Raw genomic sequence first — 18,014 nt, 5'->3', positions numbered from 1 at the left:
CTCGTAAAACAGGATAAACAGGAAGCTAAACAACATTTATAGATTTATAACTACGTAATATAATTTGGGTCTGTTGGGAAGCGTGCTAGGGTAGTCCGTGAGGGTGTGATGACCTCTGTCAGTATGGCTTAGTGGTCACAGGATCTGCCTAATAAGCAGGAGACTCAAGTTCGAATCATGGTCCTGTACAAATTTTTAACTTTCCCCATCGATTTCAATCAACGCCCGCTCGCAGCCAAGGTCTGTAATTCCTTTGTGCCTTAATTCATAATGGCAGCTGGATCAAAAATTGTCTGTTCTTTCAGACAATCCAGAAAGAACTGACACAATACCTATATATCCCTCTCATACCTTTGGTTATAAATTTTCAGGTCCTGAAAGACTTGGACGATAGACTGAAGTCGTACACAACATTAACACCGCCACTGGAAGGTATTGGCTTCCAGTATGGTTTCAACTCAAAGTACCTGAACGAGGTTGTTCAGTTCTGGCGAACGAAGTACAACTGGCGCGAGCGCGAGAAGTTCCTGAACAAGTTCCCACAGTTCAAGACGACGGTGGACGGGCTGGAGCTGCACTTCCTGCGCGTCAAGCCGACGAGCGTGCCACAGGGTGTGGAGGTGGTGCCGCTGTTACTGCTACACGGCTGGCCGGGCTCCGTGCGGGAGTTCTACTCCGTCATCCCGCTGCTCACCACGCCGCGAGAGGGGCAGGACTTCGTGTTCGAGGTGGTGGCGCCCTCGCTGCCGGGATACGGCTTCTCGCAGGGCGCCGCAAAGCCGGGTCTCGGTCCGGCGCAGGTGGCGGTCGTCATGAGAGACCTCATGGAGCGCCTGGGCTTCAAGAAGTACTATGTACAGGGTGGTGACTGGGGATCCATAATCGGCTCTCACATGGCCACTCTCTTCCCTGACAGGTAAGTACAGTGAAAGTCAGAAGTAGTGTCCTTTACACCCCGCGTGTTCAGTCCTCTGCATACCGCCATTAATTTTAGTAACTCATTGTACTCAAATGACCTGCTCTGGCCGTCTAAAGTAACTTGAGCTTGCAGCACATTCTGCGGTTATCAATCCGGAAGTTACTGTAAAGATGTTGACGAGGACGTGATCTGGAACTCGCCAGACAATATATTGGTTACTCTCTTATGAGCACACCGGTCGTTCTGGAGCGCCGTAAATGGTGTAGCTGGTGGTCATGTGACCCTCTAACACTCAATGTACGGGATTGAAGTAGTCCCCATGTGCCAGCCGGTTGTATGCAATAAGCAGTCACATGGCTCCATGTGGTGGATGACAGGAAGGTGGTGTCCATTTCGAGCGTGTCTATGACCACACTGTGAATGGAGTTGTCGGATTTGTGTATTAGCATAGACTGTCCAAAGTGTCTACAATGAATTGGTACCACCCACATTCGTGCAACGCAGTATAAGGAAATAGATAAGAACCAACAGCAAGTGGGAGACGAGTATCTCGTCGATAACACTTTTCCAATCTTGACAGAAACTGCTGCTGTCAGTGAGTCAGTGATCCGTCTCAACCAGTTTCCGAACGAACATTGCAAAAGGAACTGCGTCCAGTCGATATTTGGAGTCAATAGGGCGTTCAACACAGAGTGAGTGTAAGATAGAGTTCAGGCTAGAGGTAATTCTGTCTTTTCTAGCGCTATTTTTGGTATCGTGGCTTGGGCTCACTCGTTCAGGTTACTCTGAACAAGAAGTTACGTGTTTACTTCATTATTCTCGGTGACCCAAGTGTTGCACTTTTTCTAGGGGGCGGGGGAGGGGGGGGGAGGGGGGGGGGAAGCAAAGCAACTGTCTTGGTTAAAAATTCAGTTAAAATGTATGCATATATATATATATATATATATATATATATATATATATATATATATATATATATATGTAATTCTTTTCACATCATAAAGTACAACATTTAAATTGTAAGTTTACACAGTTTTAAAGATGTCACGCAGATCGCGTCCATTTTCTCAATACACTGCGTTTGGCGAACTCGAAAGTTTCGTTCAACTCGTGCCAGCATATCGACAGGTGTGTTGGTGAATTTTGTTCTTCAGGTGAACCAGGATCCTAGGTCGATCAATGTAAACAAGCGATTTTTAGATAGCCCCATAAAGATAGTCGCAGGGGGGTTAAATTAGGCGTCCATCCTGGTCAGTGGAGATCTCCCCTCAAAGAGATAAGGGATCCTGGGAAGTGTTGGCGCAGAACAGTCATTGACACATGCACTGTGTGTGCCGTGACTCGTCCTGTTGGAACCATTCATATTCTACGTCCATCACGTTGAGTCTTGCAGGAAAAACTCATGAATCATATGGAAATAGTCAGAAACCTCTGAAACTGCCCGTCCGTTACCTTCGAAAAACCTTGTACAGATTATTCCAACTCGCGACAGTGCCCACCAAATAGTCACACATTGTGACAGCAGGGGACGCTGATATTCTCTGGGTGTATCAGGGCTCCAGTAGCGCATGTTCTGCTTGTTTACAGATCCCGAAAGTTGGAAGTGAGCTTCTTCGCGGAGGAAAAAAATGTGCGTCGAGAGGCATGCCAAGAAGCGTCTCGCATACATTTTCTCGAGTAAGAAAATCGCCTAGATGAAGTTCCTGTACCGCAACCAATTTGCAGGGATGAAATTTTAGTTCTTCACGAAGGATTCGCCTAACAGTATGAGCAGATAACCCAACGCCCGTTGCGTGTTTGTGGGCAGAGCGCTGAGGGGATCGCAAAACAGAAAGCCTTGTCAATGTTTTAGGAAGACCTTCCTGTTCGAGGAAGCTCTGGTGGTTTTTTTTTCCACATCACCAGTTTCCCTGAAGTTTTTGCCCTTGAAAAATTCGACTGCTGCCAGGAACACAACCAGGGGGCGCAGTAATGATATAGGCACGGAATGCACGTTGCGTCGCGATGACTGAGCGTCCGTTAGTTAAGTATTCCTCGACAGAGGACGCGCGCTCCATCCCTTCTCCACTCCATGATGCTAACTAAACAAAGCGGGGCTACAATTTTACACTCTGCCCTCTCGAATGTTCTGACCCCCACGCTCCTCGGAGCCGGACACCAAATTCAAATAAGCAAGTTGCTTTGCCCCACCCTGTTAATATGTGGACTCTCTTGCCTTCCTAGATGACAACGGGCCTATTAACCTGGTTGCACATCCAACGTTGCTGATATGACGGAACTCAGCCGTCATGTAGCACCTCGACTAGCCTGCTACCATCCGAAAATGGGATCATTTGGAACAGCAATTTGGTAGCTCTATGGGATCAACGAAGGGCTTAAGCTGGATTTAGCATACCGGAAGACACTTGTGGACTTTTCTTTCTCGGCGAATTGAGGCCGTTATTAAGGCTACAGGCAGTGTTACACAATCTTCAGTGTGATGTCCTCTAGGAAAGAGTAATTTTGCGCCCCATGTGTTTGCTGAATAAAATGATTGCCATAGTTCATTTAGTACTGAAAGGCTTACTTTTCGCCCCTCTTTCAGACTGTCATGATTTTTGATTATGTATTACTCCGTCCAAACAGGCTGTGGAAGGCACAACGGTACAGACCGACCGCCATGTCATCCTAAGACTACAGGCGTCACTGGATGCGGATATGGAGGGGTATGTGGTCTACCTCACAAGGGCTGAGTGTGCCCCACTTACCAACAGTGCTCGGCATACCGGATGGTCACTCATGCATGTGGTAGCCCAGACCGACAGCGCTTAACTTAGGCGACCTGACGTGAACCGGTGTTACCTCTGCGGCAAGGCCGTTGGCGATTTTTTATTAGCTATGTCAAATAACGAATTCTGTACTAATGCTGCACTGTAGCTTACTGGAGGACGCATATATTTGTCTACAGAGTGAGCACAAAGTCCCTTTATCTCCCATTGTTTACCCGCATGTTGATAGATGGCAGCATTGTATTAATGTGGGCCGCCCCTGTGTGGCCGTGCGGCTCTAGGCGCTTCAGTCTGGAACCGCGTGGCCGCTACGGTCGCAAGTTCGAATCCTGTCTCGGGCATGGATGTGTGTGATGTCCTTAGGTTAGTTAGGTTTAATTAGCTCTAAGTTCTAGGTGACTGATAACCTCAGAAGTTAAGTGACATAGTGCTCAGAGCCATTTGAACCATTTTTATTAATGTGGGATCACGGCAGACGACAACTTTGAGGCATCCAGAATGAAATTTTCACTCTCAGCGCTTAATCACGCTTAGTGGCAAATCATGGCGCGATTACAACTCAAGGTCTCCTCAAACCGATATCAAAGGGACAACGCCTAATAATAAGTCATGCGGACAGTGAAAATGACTATTCCTAATGCGCTTGTCAGGTGAAATCGAATCAAGCAACGGGATATTACAACCACGTGAACCAACATGATTATGAAATGTTTTCGAAAGAAAAGGTGATTCTCAATTTAAAACCTAACTTTGTACTAATTCTTGACAATACTCTGTATCACAACGTTAAAATAAACAAAGCTCCAACATCTGTCTATTACAGACGATATCAGAAAGATTCTAATAATGGAACGTATCCCATTCTCGGGTGACAAGCTGAAACCTGTGCTATATGAGCTTGTTCGAAGAAACAAGCCAAGGACACTCTAGTATTCCGTCGATAAGATTCTGCAAACTGCTGGTCACGTTGCTTCACACATTCTTCCTTGCTACCTGGAATTAAATTAAATAGAAAATATATGGTCTGTTGCGAAAAGTTGGGTAGCTTTTAGGAACTTTCTGTACAACGTAACATCTCCGAAGCATTTACTTAAGGAAAATTTAGTTCAATGACTAAGATTGTATTCCGTTGTGCGAACACATTTAAAAAATTGAACTAGAAAACATGCAGCAAGAAATACATTTCGACACTGAAATAGATAAAATAATAATACACTACTGGCCGTTAAAATTGCTACACCAAGAATAAATGCAGATGATAAACGGGTATTCATTGGACAAATATATTATACTTGAACTGACATGTGAGTACATTTTCACGCAATTTGGGTGCATAGATCCTGAGAAATCAGTACCCAGAACAACCACCTCTGGCCGTAATAACGGCCTTGATACGCCTGGGCATAGAGTCAAACACAGCTTGGATGGCGTGTACAGGTACAGCTGCCCATGCAGCTTCAACACGACACCACAGTTCATCAAGAGTAGCGACTGGCGTATTGTGACGAGCCGGTTGCTCGGCCACCATTGACCAGACGTTTTCAGTTCGTGAGAGATCTGGAGAACGTGCTGGCCAGGGCAGCAGTCGAACATTTTCTGTATCCAGAAAGGCCCGTACAGGACCTGCAACATGCGGTCGCGTATTATCCTGCTGAAATGTATGGTTTCGATGGGATTTAATGAAGGGTGGAGCCAAGGGTCGTAACACATCTGAAATGTAACGTCCACTGTTCAAAGTGGCGTCAGTCCGAACAAGACGTGACCGAGACGCGTAACCAATGGCACCTCATACCATCCTGCCGGGTGATACGCCAGTATGGAGATGACGAATACACGCTTCCAATGTGCGTTCACCGCTATGTCGCCAAACACGGATGCGACCATCATGATGCTGTAAAAAGAAACTGGATTCATCCGAAAAAATGACGTTTTGCCATTCGTGCAGCCAGGTTCGTCGTTGAGTACACCATCGCAGGCGCTCCTGTCTGTGATGCAGCGTCAAGGGTAACCGCAGCCATGGTCTCCGAGCGGATATCCATGTTGCTGCAAACGTCGTCGAACTGTTCGTACAGATGGTTGTTGTCTTGCGAACGTCCCCATCAACTGACTCAGGGATCGAGACGTAGCTGCACGGTACGTTACAGCCATGCGGATAAGATGCCTGTCATCTCGACTGCTACTGATACGAGGCCGTTGGGATCCATCACGGCGTTCCGTATTACCCTCCTGAACCCACCGATTCCATATTGTGCTAACAGTCGTTGGATCTCGACCAACGCGAGCAGCAATGTCCCGATACAATAAACCGCAATCGCGATAGGCTACAATCCGACCTTTATCAAGGTCGGAAACGTGTTGGTACGCATTTCTCCTCCTTACACGAGGCATCACAACAACATTTCACCAGGCAACGCCGGTCAACTGCTGTTTGTGTGAGAAATCGATTGGAAACTGTCCTCATGTCAGCACGTTGTAGTTGCCGCCAACGACGCCAACCTTGTGTGAATGCTCTGAAAAGCTAATCATTTGCATATCACAGCATCTTCTTCTTGTTGGTCAAATTTCGCGTCTGTAGCACGTCATCTTCGTGGTGTAGCAATTTTAATGGCCAGTAGTGTATACAATGAAGAGTCTCTAGATTCGGCGCCCACTGTAAGAGCAGAAACTGTTCGAAAATTTACGTTTGTTCAGCAGTAAAGTTTTGAAGCATTATTTGGTCTCGCATAGCATACATACAACATCTGGAGCTTACCTGGCCCGTAGTTACAGTGCGTATCATCAGCCTTCTAACAAGGCTTAATGGTATAGCATTTAAAATTCACAGTGGGACGGCCTATTTACTTTAAAATGGAGAACTAACAGTCAGTAAATTGTAAAATTTATCGGGCTGTCTCTGTTGACTTATCTTGATCTGAACAGGCCGTATCCTATGATACCTTAATCTCGAGACATCCTTTGTTTCCAGTTTCCCTTATTTCCTGAATCTTCGCTTTCAAATATAAGTTAAACTTGTTGTAGAATGGTTCTTTCTGATTTTTTTTTTTTTTAATTGTTTCATCGTTTTGTTTTGCTTCAGACTGTTGGGCTACCATTCCAACATGTGCTTCTCCAACTCTCCGATGTCCATTTTTAAGAACTTCATTGGCAGTTTTTGGCCCACGTTGTTCGTGGAGCAGCGCTATGCGGACAAAGCGTTTCCATATTGGGAAAAGTTTTTTGGTGTAATTCTTGAAGAAATGGGATACTACCATATTCAAGCTACGAAACCAGATACCGTAGGTAAGTGAATAACAATGCTGATCTTAGTGCAAAATACTGGATGTTAGTTTAATGGATCTAGCTGCGAATGGCAACTCTAGCAAAGTCCTAGCCACACTTATTCTTTCTCGCTCTTCTTCTGGCATATAATTTTGATATAGGCTGCACGGATTACTGTAATAAGAGTTCACTGCATACCAGCGCCTGCAGGTAGGCTTTGCAATATGTGTTCTGCAGATGCAGTGTAAGCCGGCCGGAGTGGCTGAGCGGTTCTAGGCGCTACAGTCTCGGACCGCGCGACCGCTACTGTCGCAGGTTCGAATCCTGCCTCGGGCATGGATGTGTATGATGTCCTTAGGTTAGTTAGGTTTAAGTAGTTCTAAGTCTAGGGGACCGATGACTTCAGATGTTAAGTCCCATAGTGCCCAGAGCCATTTTTTAGATGCAGTGTAATTTAGTTTGTTTGATTAGCAGAAGCAATGTTAGTAAAACTAAATTACTTGTAATTTATACTGAAAGTGTCACATTACATGTCTTACTTTCCTTTGCTTACACTGCCTACGTTTTTCATATATATCCGTACCACTAATATTATATTAAGCATGTATTTTGAATGACTGCAAGAACTGAATTTGTGTGTCAGTATTTAAAGACACGGAGTATGAGTTAGAGGTCTTCATCTTTTCCTTTGACGTTATCAGTAATCTGCATTATTTTATTGTTTATGATGCGAATGTTACAATTTGTATCGTGTTGAAAATCCGCAATTTCCTTACTCTATATAGGAAACAAATGCATAGTTGTGGCAATAATTTCTTTTGCCTTCTTTCTTCAAAAGTACTTCATTACATTATTGAAAATTTGGCGCCCATTTTTATTTACTGAAGTGCTGAAAATATGTTGAGTAATTTTACAGTAAAAAAGCACATTTATGATAACATGACACAGCACTACCGGATTAATGACAAGGAAGCAGAGACACGTTTTAAAACGTTTACAAGAGATACTCCTCTCTGGAATTTTCCACAGTAAACAGCACGAGCAGCCACTACTTTCCGCCTCTGATACCTATATAATTACTACACAAACTTGCTCAAGTTGTAACTTCAACATATTTCACAGATTGTTTGACAGAAACAGTTTTACTCAGCTCAAACTAACTTTGTCACCGATTTTCGTTATGCGTGTGTTATACGGGGCGAACCAGAACTCAGCCGACAAGCTTTTAGAGGTTGTTCAGGGATATATTTTCATGGTGCCAGTGACCCACTGTCTCCGGCTTCTCGTTACAGAGTAATATTGTAATTATGATTTATTCGGTTCGTTACCGTAACCAGCCTTGTTTATGTGAAAATACTTTCATAACAGAAAAGAAGGCTGTAATAAACAGTAATCGAAACGTACAACACGCAACGAAGAGGAGTAATGCAACACCCCTCAATCGAAACACGTAAATTTTTGTCATGGTGTGTTACGTCTGTGTGTAGCACACCACATAACAAATGCAGATGTTCAAATCATGGCAGTGTGTACAGTGACGCACCATCGGCTGTCTCACATGCTCAAGAATTCGAGGAATTTGACGTTTCCACGGCTGCCATAATTCTACGAACCAGGTCCGTGCCAGCATCGAACAGATTCTGGTAAATTAGGCCCTTCTCATTCCTCTAGAAGAAGTCCATTTGCGTCATGTTCGGAGACCGACCTAGCTATGGAAAAGAACGATCGTGATCAACCCATTGTCGTCTGAACTGTGTTTCAGTGTATTTCCTCACACAGTGCAAAGTGTGCCGGTGACTCGTAATGTTGGAACCACACAAGCCGACGTATTCTCAGCGACACATCTTCTATGAACTGTGGAAGGCCCTGTTGAAGGAATGTTTCGTACACAACTCCGCTCAGTATACCAGGAATCAGGTAAGGTGCAATTACGAAATCGTTGACAGTACCAGTCCAAGCATTCGCAGAAACTTCTGTTGGTAGGATCGACACCCCAGTGCGTGTGGATTTCCGTCCTCCCGTACATGGCCATTCCTACTGTTGAACGTGGCCTCTCTTGTAACACTGCGTCGTCTGTAAACGCCACGACATCAGGAAAATTGAGGTTATCTGTACATTGTTGTACGAACCAGTTTTCAAACGCCACTCGAAGCGGGGAGTCCTCTGGCTGCAACGGTTGCGCATTCTGTGTATGATAGGAGTGCAATGGTTGTTCATGTAAAACTGTCAAAAAAAACTGATTGACTTGTCTTCAGAGATCGCGCAACGACCGTATTACTAGTCGCAGGATTGTCACCAATCGCGCGTAACACATTCTCTTCCATATCGGGTGTTCTGGCATGTCTGATATAGCTAGTATCTTCCGTTCTAATACGGAAGGATTAAGTTTCTCGTAGGCGCCAGTGAACAGATGCAAAAAGTAGTGTGATGTGGTTACCGTCGGTGCGGGAACAGTTGAATGCAGCGCCATTGTGCCGGTCTTCCATTAGATTCAATGAACCCATATACGAAGTGCACATCTGTCAATTGTTCACCAGTAAACCTATCGATAGTACTGCTGTGTATCACTATTAAACCACAACTAACACTGCCGGGAAAGGAAACCCTAGACCGACTGCAGAAGTACTAAATGCAAACTTGAGGACAACCGTGTAAGGAGGACATTACTGTTGTCAACAGTAGGTAGTTTGAACGAATGGAAAGATGGCATACTGCGCATACCGTAGACATCTGCACTGTTGCTCACTATTTTTAGTGCAATATAGAGGCAAAGCTAATTGTACGAGAAACCAAATGAATTGCAATAACCCTGTAATGAGTCTCCAGAGGCTATGGGGTCCCTTATATCAGACTACTCAAACTGTACTCTGAACAACCTCTAAAAGATTTTCGGTGGAGTTGTGGTTCACTGTGTATAATTGAAATTCACCGAATTACTGTAGTCAGTCCCACTTGTAAGGACCTAAAACGTCGCTTTTCGGCTCTACGCACGAGGATTTTAGCAAAATTTCTTGATTTTTAAACTACTTTCACATTGATACAAACACAAAGAAGTCAGTACAAAATAATATAACATTTACGTTAAAATGCGTTTTTTGTCAGATTTGCTATATCGCTGCTTATTCCCGCTGCAGTAATCGTTCATCAGGTTTCAACTGACGTCTTGTAATTTACTTTTAGGGTGATTATAGTTAAAGTTAAACTTTCAGACCGCTGTAGAAATAACAACATTGGTCAGAATAACGTCAAATTACAACGGAATATAATCGAAGAAGGGCGAAAACGTACGGCAGTATAAAAATAAGTAGTTACAAAATGTAGCAATAGATGGCGCTGTAAGCATCACAATTTAATAGTGGTAGACGACAAATGACAAATGAATCGCACAACAACGCGTAACGTGTGCGTTTGACGTTAAACGAACTGTACTACTCAGTGTGCATTGGTGTGCAGCTGTGAACTGTTAGTTACTTAAGCCCATCCAACACGGCAAGATCATATCACACCGGATGGGAAAAATCGGTTTTTAACTGTCCTGAGGTCAAAAATCGCATAAAAAGCGTTAATCTAAATCAAATCGCATTAGTAATTTCCGTCTGACTGGCGAAAAACATGTTCAATATGCTGTCCACCGTTTTCTGTAACAAGGTGAAATCGAGAAACAGCATGTTCCACAACTGATCGAAGTGTTTCCGGGGTCAAATTCAGAATGTGTTGCGCAGTGCATGCCTTTAATGCAAATGAGTTTACAATTGGAACACTGAACACATCATCTTTGAGATAACCCCAAAACCAGAAATCTTACGGATTAAGATCCGTTGATCGGGATGGCCAGGCTGTAGGGAAATGGCGACTGCTAATTCTAGCATTTCCGAAATGGCGCTTCGACAGCTGCTTATTTGTATTTGCAATGTGCGGAGGTGCGCCATCTTGCATAAAAATGATCTCATCCACACATCCACGCTGTTGGGGAGCTGGAATGATGCGGTTGCGCAAAAGACACTCATAGCGCTTACCAGTGACGCTACAGGTAAGAGGACCGGAAGCACCCGCCTCTTCGAAGAAATGATGATAAATGGTGCTATAAACCCGCACCACACAGTGACTGTTTCAGGATGAAGTGGTACTGGTTGATTTGCGTGTGGATTTTCCGTTGCCCATATTCGACAATTCTGTGTATCCACTTCTCCTGTTAGATGAAGTGGGCTTCGTCTGTCCACAAAATATTCCACGACCAATCATTGTCCACTTCCATGCGAGCAAGAAATTCTAAAGTTAAGGTCTCTCTTGCTGGCAGGTCAACAGGAAGCAACTCGTACACAAAGGTAATTTTGAATGGATAGCAAAGAAGGATGTTTCGTAGGATTTTACGCACCATGCTCACAGGTATGTCCAAGTGCACTACACATTTGCGCACCACCTATCCATCTCCGCCTGCATTGCTGTGACAACTGCTTCCACTGACACCGAATCAATTCGTTTCCTCCCTCCACCAGGTTGCACACCAAAAGAACCTGTCAATACGAATTTGCAAATCATTTTCCACAGACCCACGGCAGTCATCGGACCAACGCCTTTTTTCAAACCGTTCAGTGTCCGGAACTACTGCAGAGCGACACGTGCACAGTCATCATCCTTGTAATACAGCTTTACAAGCAGAGCGCGATCCCGCGTTGAGACAGTCATGGCGAACGTCGCAGACGCGAAAGGAGGAAGAGCCGTGTACGCGACGTGTTTATACCAACTTCAATGGGTCGTGCGCGTGACAAGTGTTTCCATTTACGTATTCTGACACATACAACTGCATCTATTAATCAATTTTCATTCTATTTTGTTTTCTTTTACCGTAAGTTTTCCCCCTTCTCCGATAATATTCCGTTGCAATTTAACGTCAATCCGGCCAGTGGTGTTATTTCTATAGCGTTTTGTAAGTTTAATTATATACACCAGCTGAGAAACACGTCATTCCCTGGTATTCACTTTGACAATTTTCTATTAGAAACAGACGCAAAAAATGTTTGTGATGTAATATCGAAAACGTTGCAGTTCCATGTATTCGCGAAAAAACCTCTGTATTGTGAAACAGTAGTACAAAGAGATATGCATAATGTACAAATGTATGAGTACAGCTGCTTCACGTGTCTACAACGCGGTTTTGTAAACGTCCCTGTGGGAATGCCTCTTCATAGCTATATAGACTGTTATAATTTTCGCCTACAGCCGACTGCGTTTCGCAGTTGAAAGCTGTCAAAAGCGGTTCCAGGTGTCAGGGATTTCCTTAAGTTGACTCTACTGTAGGAGTGTCTTAGAAATAAGGGACGAATAGAGTAAAATTTCATGCTTGATGAGGCATATTTCCACGCATCTCAATGTTAATGAAGTCAGATCTCTTGAACTATGTGTCGTACAATGATGTATTTGTGTAAGTATATTTGGCGGCATATGCCGATATTGTCTGCGAAGTTTATTGCAAATACAGTTAGTAGAAAGAAGTAATAAATTAGAACGTCATGCACGACGAGGCAGTTTTGACACATCTCATTGTTTGTCGTTATATCTCCTGAAATGTGAAACGTAATTACTTCTTATTCCGACACCGATTATTGCCTGACAGTAAGGGTTATGTGTAGCAAGTTTTTTGTTTGTTTGAAATCAGTCAAGTGGTTTAGGAGATGTAGAATTATTTATATATATATCTTCCGGGCAATTCATGTAAGTTGTAAGTTTCCTGAAAATATTCACCATCTTCAACGAAACCTAATTTAAGGATGTGACTAACACATATTTCACAACAATTCTATGTGAAATACCCGTTTAAAAATTCAAATAAATACCTCTTCAGCGAAGTTTCTCCAACTGTATGGCAAACGTGTGGAGTTCTGTAACATAAGTTACCGCTCATAAATGATTTCACACTGCACCGATACGAAATTTCCGAGTCAGAAAAGATCGAATTAAGTTTAATTTTATTGATTATTTTTATTTGTGGTCGGAAATAACTTCGTTGTCTATTTGTGACGTGTTAGAAAGTACCCCTTACGAAGACAAACCAGTGGTTTTTCAGCTGATTTTCTTTCACAAACAGATATTTTGCTAAAATAGTTGAATCTAAATTGGGACACACCTCCAATGTTGAAGAATTAGCAACATTAGCACTCTAGTTAAAACAAGGAGTGTTGTGAATGGTTTGGAGACATGCAGTGACTTATCCTCTCGAACCAGTTTTCCGTGAAGTAAGGAAATGAGCCAGTAAGATCTCTCGGCGCCACACATCATCTACGATGAATTCATTGGCGCCTTTGTGTCTGCAGAGTGCAGCCAGTTAGTAAAATGAATAACGCGAATAAGAGTTTGATTAAAATATGAATGTGTAGTTACGTACACTACTGGCCATTAAAATTGCTACACCACGAAGATCACGTGCTACAGACGCGAAATTTAAACGACAGGAAGAAGATGCTGTCATACGCAAATGATTAGCTTTTCAGAGCATTCACAAAAGATTGGCGCCGGTGGCGAAACCTACAACGTGCTGACAGGAGGAAAGTTTCCATCGATTTCTCATACACAAACAGCAGTTGACAGGCGTTGCCTGATGAAACGTTGTTGTGATGCTTCGTGTAACGAGGAGAAATGCGTACCATCACGTTTCTGACCTTGAAAAAGGTCGAATTGTAGCCTATCGCGATTACGGTTTATCGTATCGCGACATTGCTGCTAGAGTTGGTCGAGTTCCTATGACTTTAGCAGAATATGGAATCGGTGGGTTCAGGAGGGTAATACGGAACGCCGTGCTGGATCCCAACGGCCTCGTATCACTAGCAGTCGAGATGACAGGCGTCTTATTCGTATGGCTGTAACGGATCGTGCAGCCACGTACCGATCACTGAGTCAACAGATGGGGGCGTTTGCAAGACAACAACTATCTGCACGAACAGTTCGACGACGTTTGCAGCAGCATGAACTATCAGCTCGGAGACCATGGCTGCGTTTACCCTTGACGCTGCATCACAGACAGGAGCGCCAGCGATGGTGTACTAAACGACGAACCTTGGTGCACGAATGGCAAAACGTCATTTTTTCGGATGAATCCAGATTCTGTTTACAGCATCATGATGGTCGCATCCGTGTTTGGCGTCATCGCGGTGAACGCACGTTGGAAGCGTGTATTCGTCATCGCCATTCTGGCATATCACCCGGCGTGATGGTATGAGGTGCCTTTGGTTACACGTCTCGGTCACCTCTTGTTCGCATTGACGGCACTTTGAACAGTGGACGTTACATTTCAGATGTGTTACGACCCGTGGCTCTACCCTTCATTCGATCCCAACGAAACCCTACATTTCAGCAGGATAATGCACCACTGCATGTTGCAGGTCCTGTACGGGCCTTTCTGGATACAGAAAATGTTCGACTGCTGCCGTAGCCAGCACATTTTCCACATCTCTCACCAATTAAAAACGTCTGGTTAATGGTGGGCGAGCAACTGGCTCGTCACAATACGCGAGTCACTACTCTTGATGAACTGTGGTATCGTGTTGAAGTTGCATGGGCAGCTGTACCTGTACACGCCATCTGAGCTCTGTTTGACTCAATGCCCAGCCGTATCAAGGCCGTTATTACGGCCAGAGGCGGTTGTTCTGGGTACTGATTTCTCAGGATCTATGCACCCAAATTACGTGAAAATTTAATCACATGTCAGTCCTAGTATAATATATTTGTCCAAAGAATACCCGTTTATGATCTGCATTTCTATTGGTGTAGCAATTTTAATGGCCAGTAGTGTAGAAACTCCATACGTATTGTAGACATGAGACTTACTGGATCGTGTCATTATTGTATTCTACGCAGGTTGGTTTCGTCGTGAGTGACATAGTTACCAATATCATTAGAGTTGTCTGGCCTAAGGCAACCAACCTGAATTCCATATCAACGGCACTTTCACATCACTTCATGCAAGTACCTTTGTGACGCTATGGTGTGCAAAAGGCTCTTACGAAAGCCCTCAGCGTTGCTTCTTGTGTGGTCGTAATTAACGAAATAAATTGATGAACTGCTCTGTGTATCCCGGAACTGATGTAAATGTTTTTCAGGAGCGGCTCTGCAAACCTCGCCGGTCGGTCTGGCTGCCTACATTCTGGAGAAGTTCTCTACGTGGACTGATGCGTCGTGGAGATCCCTGCCTGATGGTGGACTTACAAAGAAATACTCGCTGACCGACCTGCTGGATAATGTGATGATCTACTGGGTTACTAACTCAATCACTACGTCTGTCAGACTGTACAGTGAGAGCTTCACCAGGGCACAACTCGCTCTGAAGCTGGACGTGTAAGTACTCATACGATTTACTGTAGTTCGTATACGAAACAACCTTCTTCATAATAACTACTTTCACTTGTTGCTCACGAGTTTTGCATGTGTGATATGGTCACCAAAACAGCATATATTTCACAGCTTACTTGACTTCAGTTGACTGTAGAAGAATCAGGTAATGATTCGACGTGTAATTTAAAAAAATATATATATAATAGAGAAACGCAGAAAAGTCTTAATGAGAGCAAAAGTATAATCTGAAGATGTTATACAACCCGTAAACCACTGTTTGGTAGTAAAACAACCAGAACCCCTATATCCTTAGATTTCCTTTCCCCTCGCGAACGTCTTAATGTTGGGGTATAATCCACTGAGACTCGGTTTCGCCAGACATTAAAGATAAATGGAATATTACCAAACGTTAATTGGCCAATAAGTTAGTCACTTTAATGTAAAATTCAATAGTAATAACGGATATTTGTGAACAAATTTCTAATTCTTTATGCAGTTCATTTCTTTTTCACTCCATTCAAAACCTAGAGTTGAATGTTCGGAAACATGGTGGTTGACTGCAGTTGCCTTCATAATTCGTTGTATCACATAAGAGCATTCTTACAAAGAGAATTAATTTGTTCTTCTAGTGTTCCTAACTACACGCCGACGGCCTGTGCACAGTTCCTCAACGAGATTACCTTCGTTCCCGAGTCGATGGTTCGGGATAAAAACCGGAACCTGGTCCGGTATACCGTGCAGCCCAGGGGCGGCCACTTCGCGGCGTTCGAAGAACCCAAACTGCTCGCCGACGACGTGTGGGAGTCTGTCAAGACTATGCGCGAGCAGGCGAAGAAGTAGCTGTGCCATTGGTGCCTGAAGCAAGACTGAAGAAAACGAATGGATGGGTGAATTAATGAATGTGTGTGTGTGTGTGTGTGTGTGTGTGTGTGTGTGTGTGTGTGTGTGTGCGCGCGGGTGCGTGCGCGCGTCTTTCTGCCATGTAACATGTCTGTTGATATTGTATATATTAAATATATTTGTTCGATTTTTGTACGGTGCAAATCTTTTTCTTTCAGTTTAGAAATAACATTATTTTGAAACTGCCATGTCACTTTTGTATACTGAAACGAATTCCACCAATACAACCTCACCTTTCATTCCCTTCTCTGAGACTCCTGTATGAAATTAACGGATTTTAACTGGAGAAATTGCTAAAAACTTAATAGTTATCTGGTGTACAACCCAGACAATGAATACAAGAATTTAAGAAAGGTATGTTCTGTCATTTAAAGTAATATCATATTTACTCCAATATTTAGAACTGATGATAATAAGAGCTCAATTAAGAAACATTATAAAAATCCAGATAATACTTTTGAAGTCGTGTAACCTGATGGTTTGATAGGTGACACTGTAATCAACAATTCACTGTAACTTTGAGAAGAGTTTTGTGAGCACATACAGTAATAATAGCTTTTAAATTCTACCAGGCGCATATCAAAGCTGCTCTTAAAACTTCCAGGTTTTTCAGGGAAGCAGATTGAGGGGATTTAATAAACCGCCTTCCCTCCCTCATTTTTCTGTTTTTGGGTATCAAATCGCACATTAGTGAATATGCATCGATATGTAAAGCTTCAGGGAACATGTAAGATAAAGTGAACAGCGTGAGTAATACAAAAGGTAATTTGTTTTGGCACCAATTTTTGCTTCTCTCTTTTTCATCGAGTTCCGCTAGATAATGCAATCCTTTTCCCTTTTCCCTTACCGTTAAAGTTATATACAAACAAGGGGACCATCAGAAGTGTAAATAAGGGATTTTGGTGGGTCTCGGTTACGTTGTAGAGGGACATGCCCTGAGTATGAGGCTATCCGCTTTTTTAGCGACGAGCCTTGGTTTACGAGAAAATTGATTTTGAAGTTCACTGCGCGATGTAATACGCGTAACGTTAGCCGTGTTCCAAGCAAGTGAGCGTGGCATAGTGTAGCGGTTAAGGTCTGCGAATACGACGCTAGAGTTGCCATGTTCGGGTCCTTTCCGTGTTTTTGCTTCTTTTTTAATCTGTGTAGTCAGACATTTTTCATATTACACAGAATATCAACATCAGTGTATATTGTGTGAAATTATTAAGAAATATTCAATTTTGCCATAGTAATTTAGTTTTCACATCATTATTACAAAATCTTACTCGCTATCGCCTGCATCGCTTGTTATTCCTTAGCAGAAATCCAGATGATATTTTTCGTAAAAGCAACCGAAACAATGTTTTACAGCACCAAGCACATTTCATAAAATCTGCTATCTTGCAGGCGCATGGAATTTTTAAGAGCGATACCGGCAAACATTGTTCATTTACATTCAAAGGTTTCTCTTTCATCCGTTAACTTCCATGCGTATTTGATCATATTCGAAAAAGTTGGTGTCCAGGATTAACGCAAAACCTGTCTGTAAAAATGTACGTTACAGGGCAGCCAAAGTGTACACTTTGGTCGGATAACTTTTACTGTGCAGGTGCACGCTATCCTCTGATTCACGAAGATGTGATCGTATACGGTCAGATGGTCTGCCCTCCCCACGTATCAATGATATATAGAAATTTTTCCTGTCCGACGAATGGAAGAATCGCAGATTTTAAAGTCTTCGTACACCAGTTTTGTGAACTTCCCTGATATCGTGCAAGACACAATTACGTTTTTAAACGTGAGGATTAATTCATCCACTCTTTTTCTGAACATTAGGGCCAAAATTTCCCGACGGTTCCTGC

General features: G+C 43.3%; 1 protein-coding gene across 1 annotated transcript in view; it reads left to right on the top strand.

Moving 5' to 3' along the window:
* LOC124598614 (juvenile hormone epoxide hydrolase 1-like) overlaps positions 1–16,356 on the top strand; it is a 43,014-nt gene extending 26,658 nt beyond the window's left edge. The window contains exons 3-6 of the mRNA XM_047136013.1: positions 372–916; positions 6,764–6,966; positions 15,039–15,273; positions 15,900–16,356. Of these exons, the coding sequence (XP_046991969.1) occupies positions 372–916; positions 6,764–6,966; positions 15,039–15,273; positions 15,900–16,110 (1,194 nt within the window). The 3' untranslated portion in view covers positions 16,111–16,356. The remainder of the gene's footprint in view (positions 1–371; positions 917–6,763; positions 6,967–15,038; positions 15,274–15,899) is intronic.
* Positions 16,357–18,014: the final 1,658 nt, after the last annotated feature.

This window comes from Schistocerca americana, chromosome 1, assembly GCF_021461395.2.
Source record: "Schistocerca americana isolate TAMUIC-IGC-003095 chromosome 1, iqSchAmer2.1, whole genome shotgun sequence".
Classification (NCBI taxonomy): Eukaryota; Metazoa; Arthropoda; class Insecta; order Orthoptera; family Acrididae; genus Schistocerca; species Schistocerca americana.
Note: the sequence above shows the minus strand (reverse complement) of the source record. Positions and strands in the feature narration are given on the sequence as shown.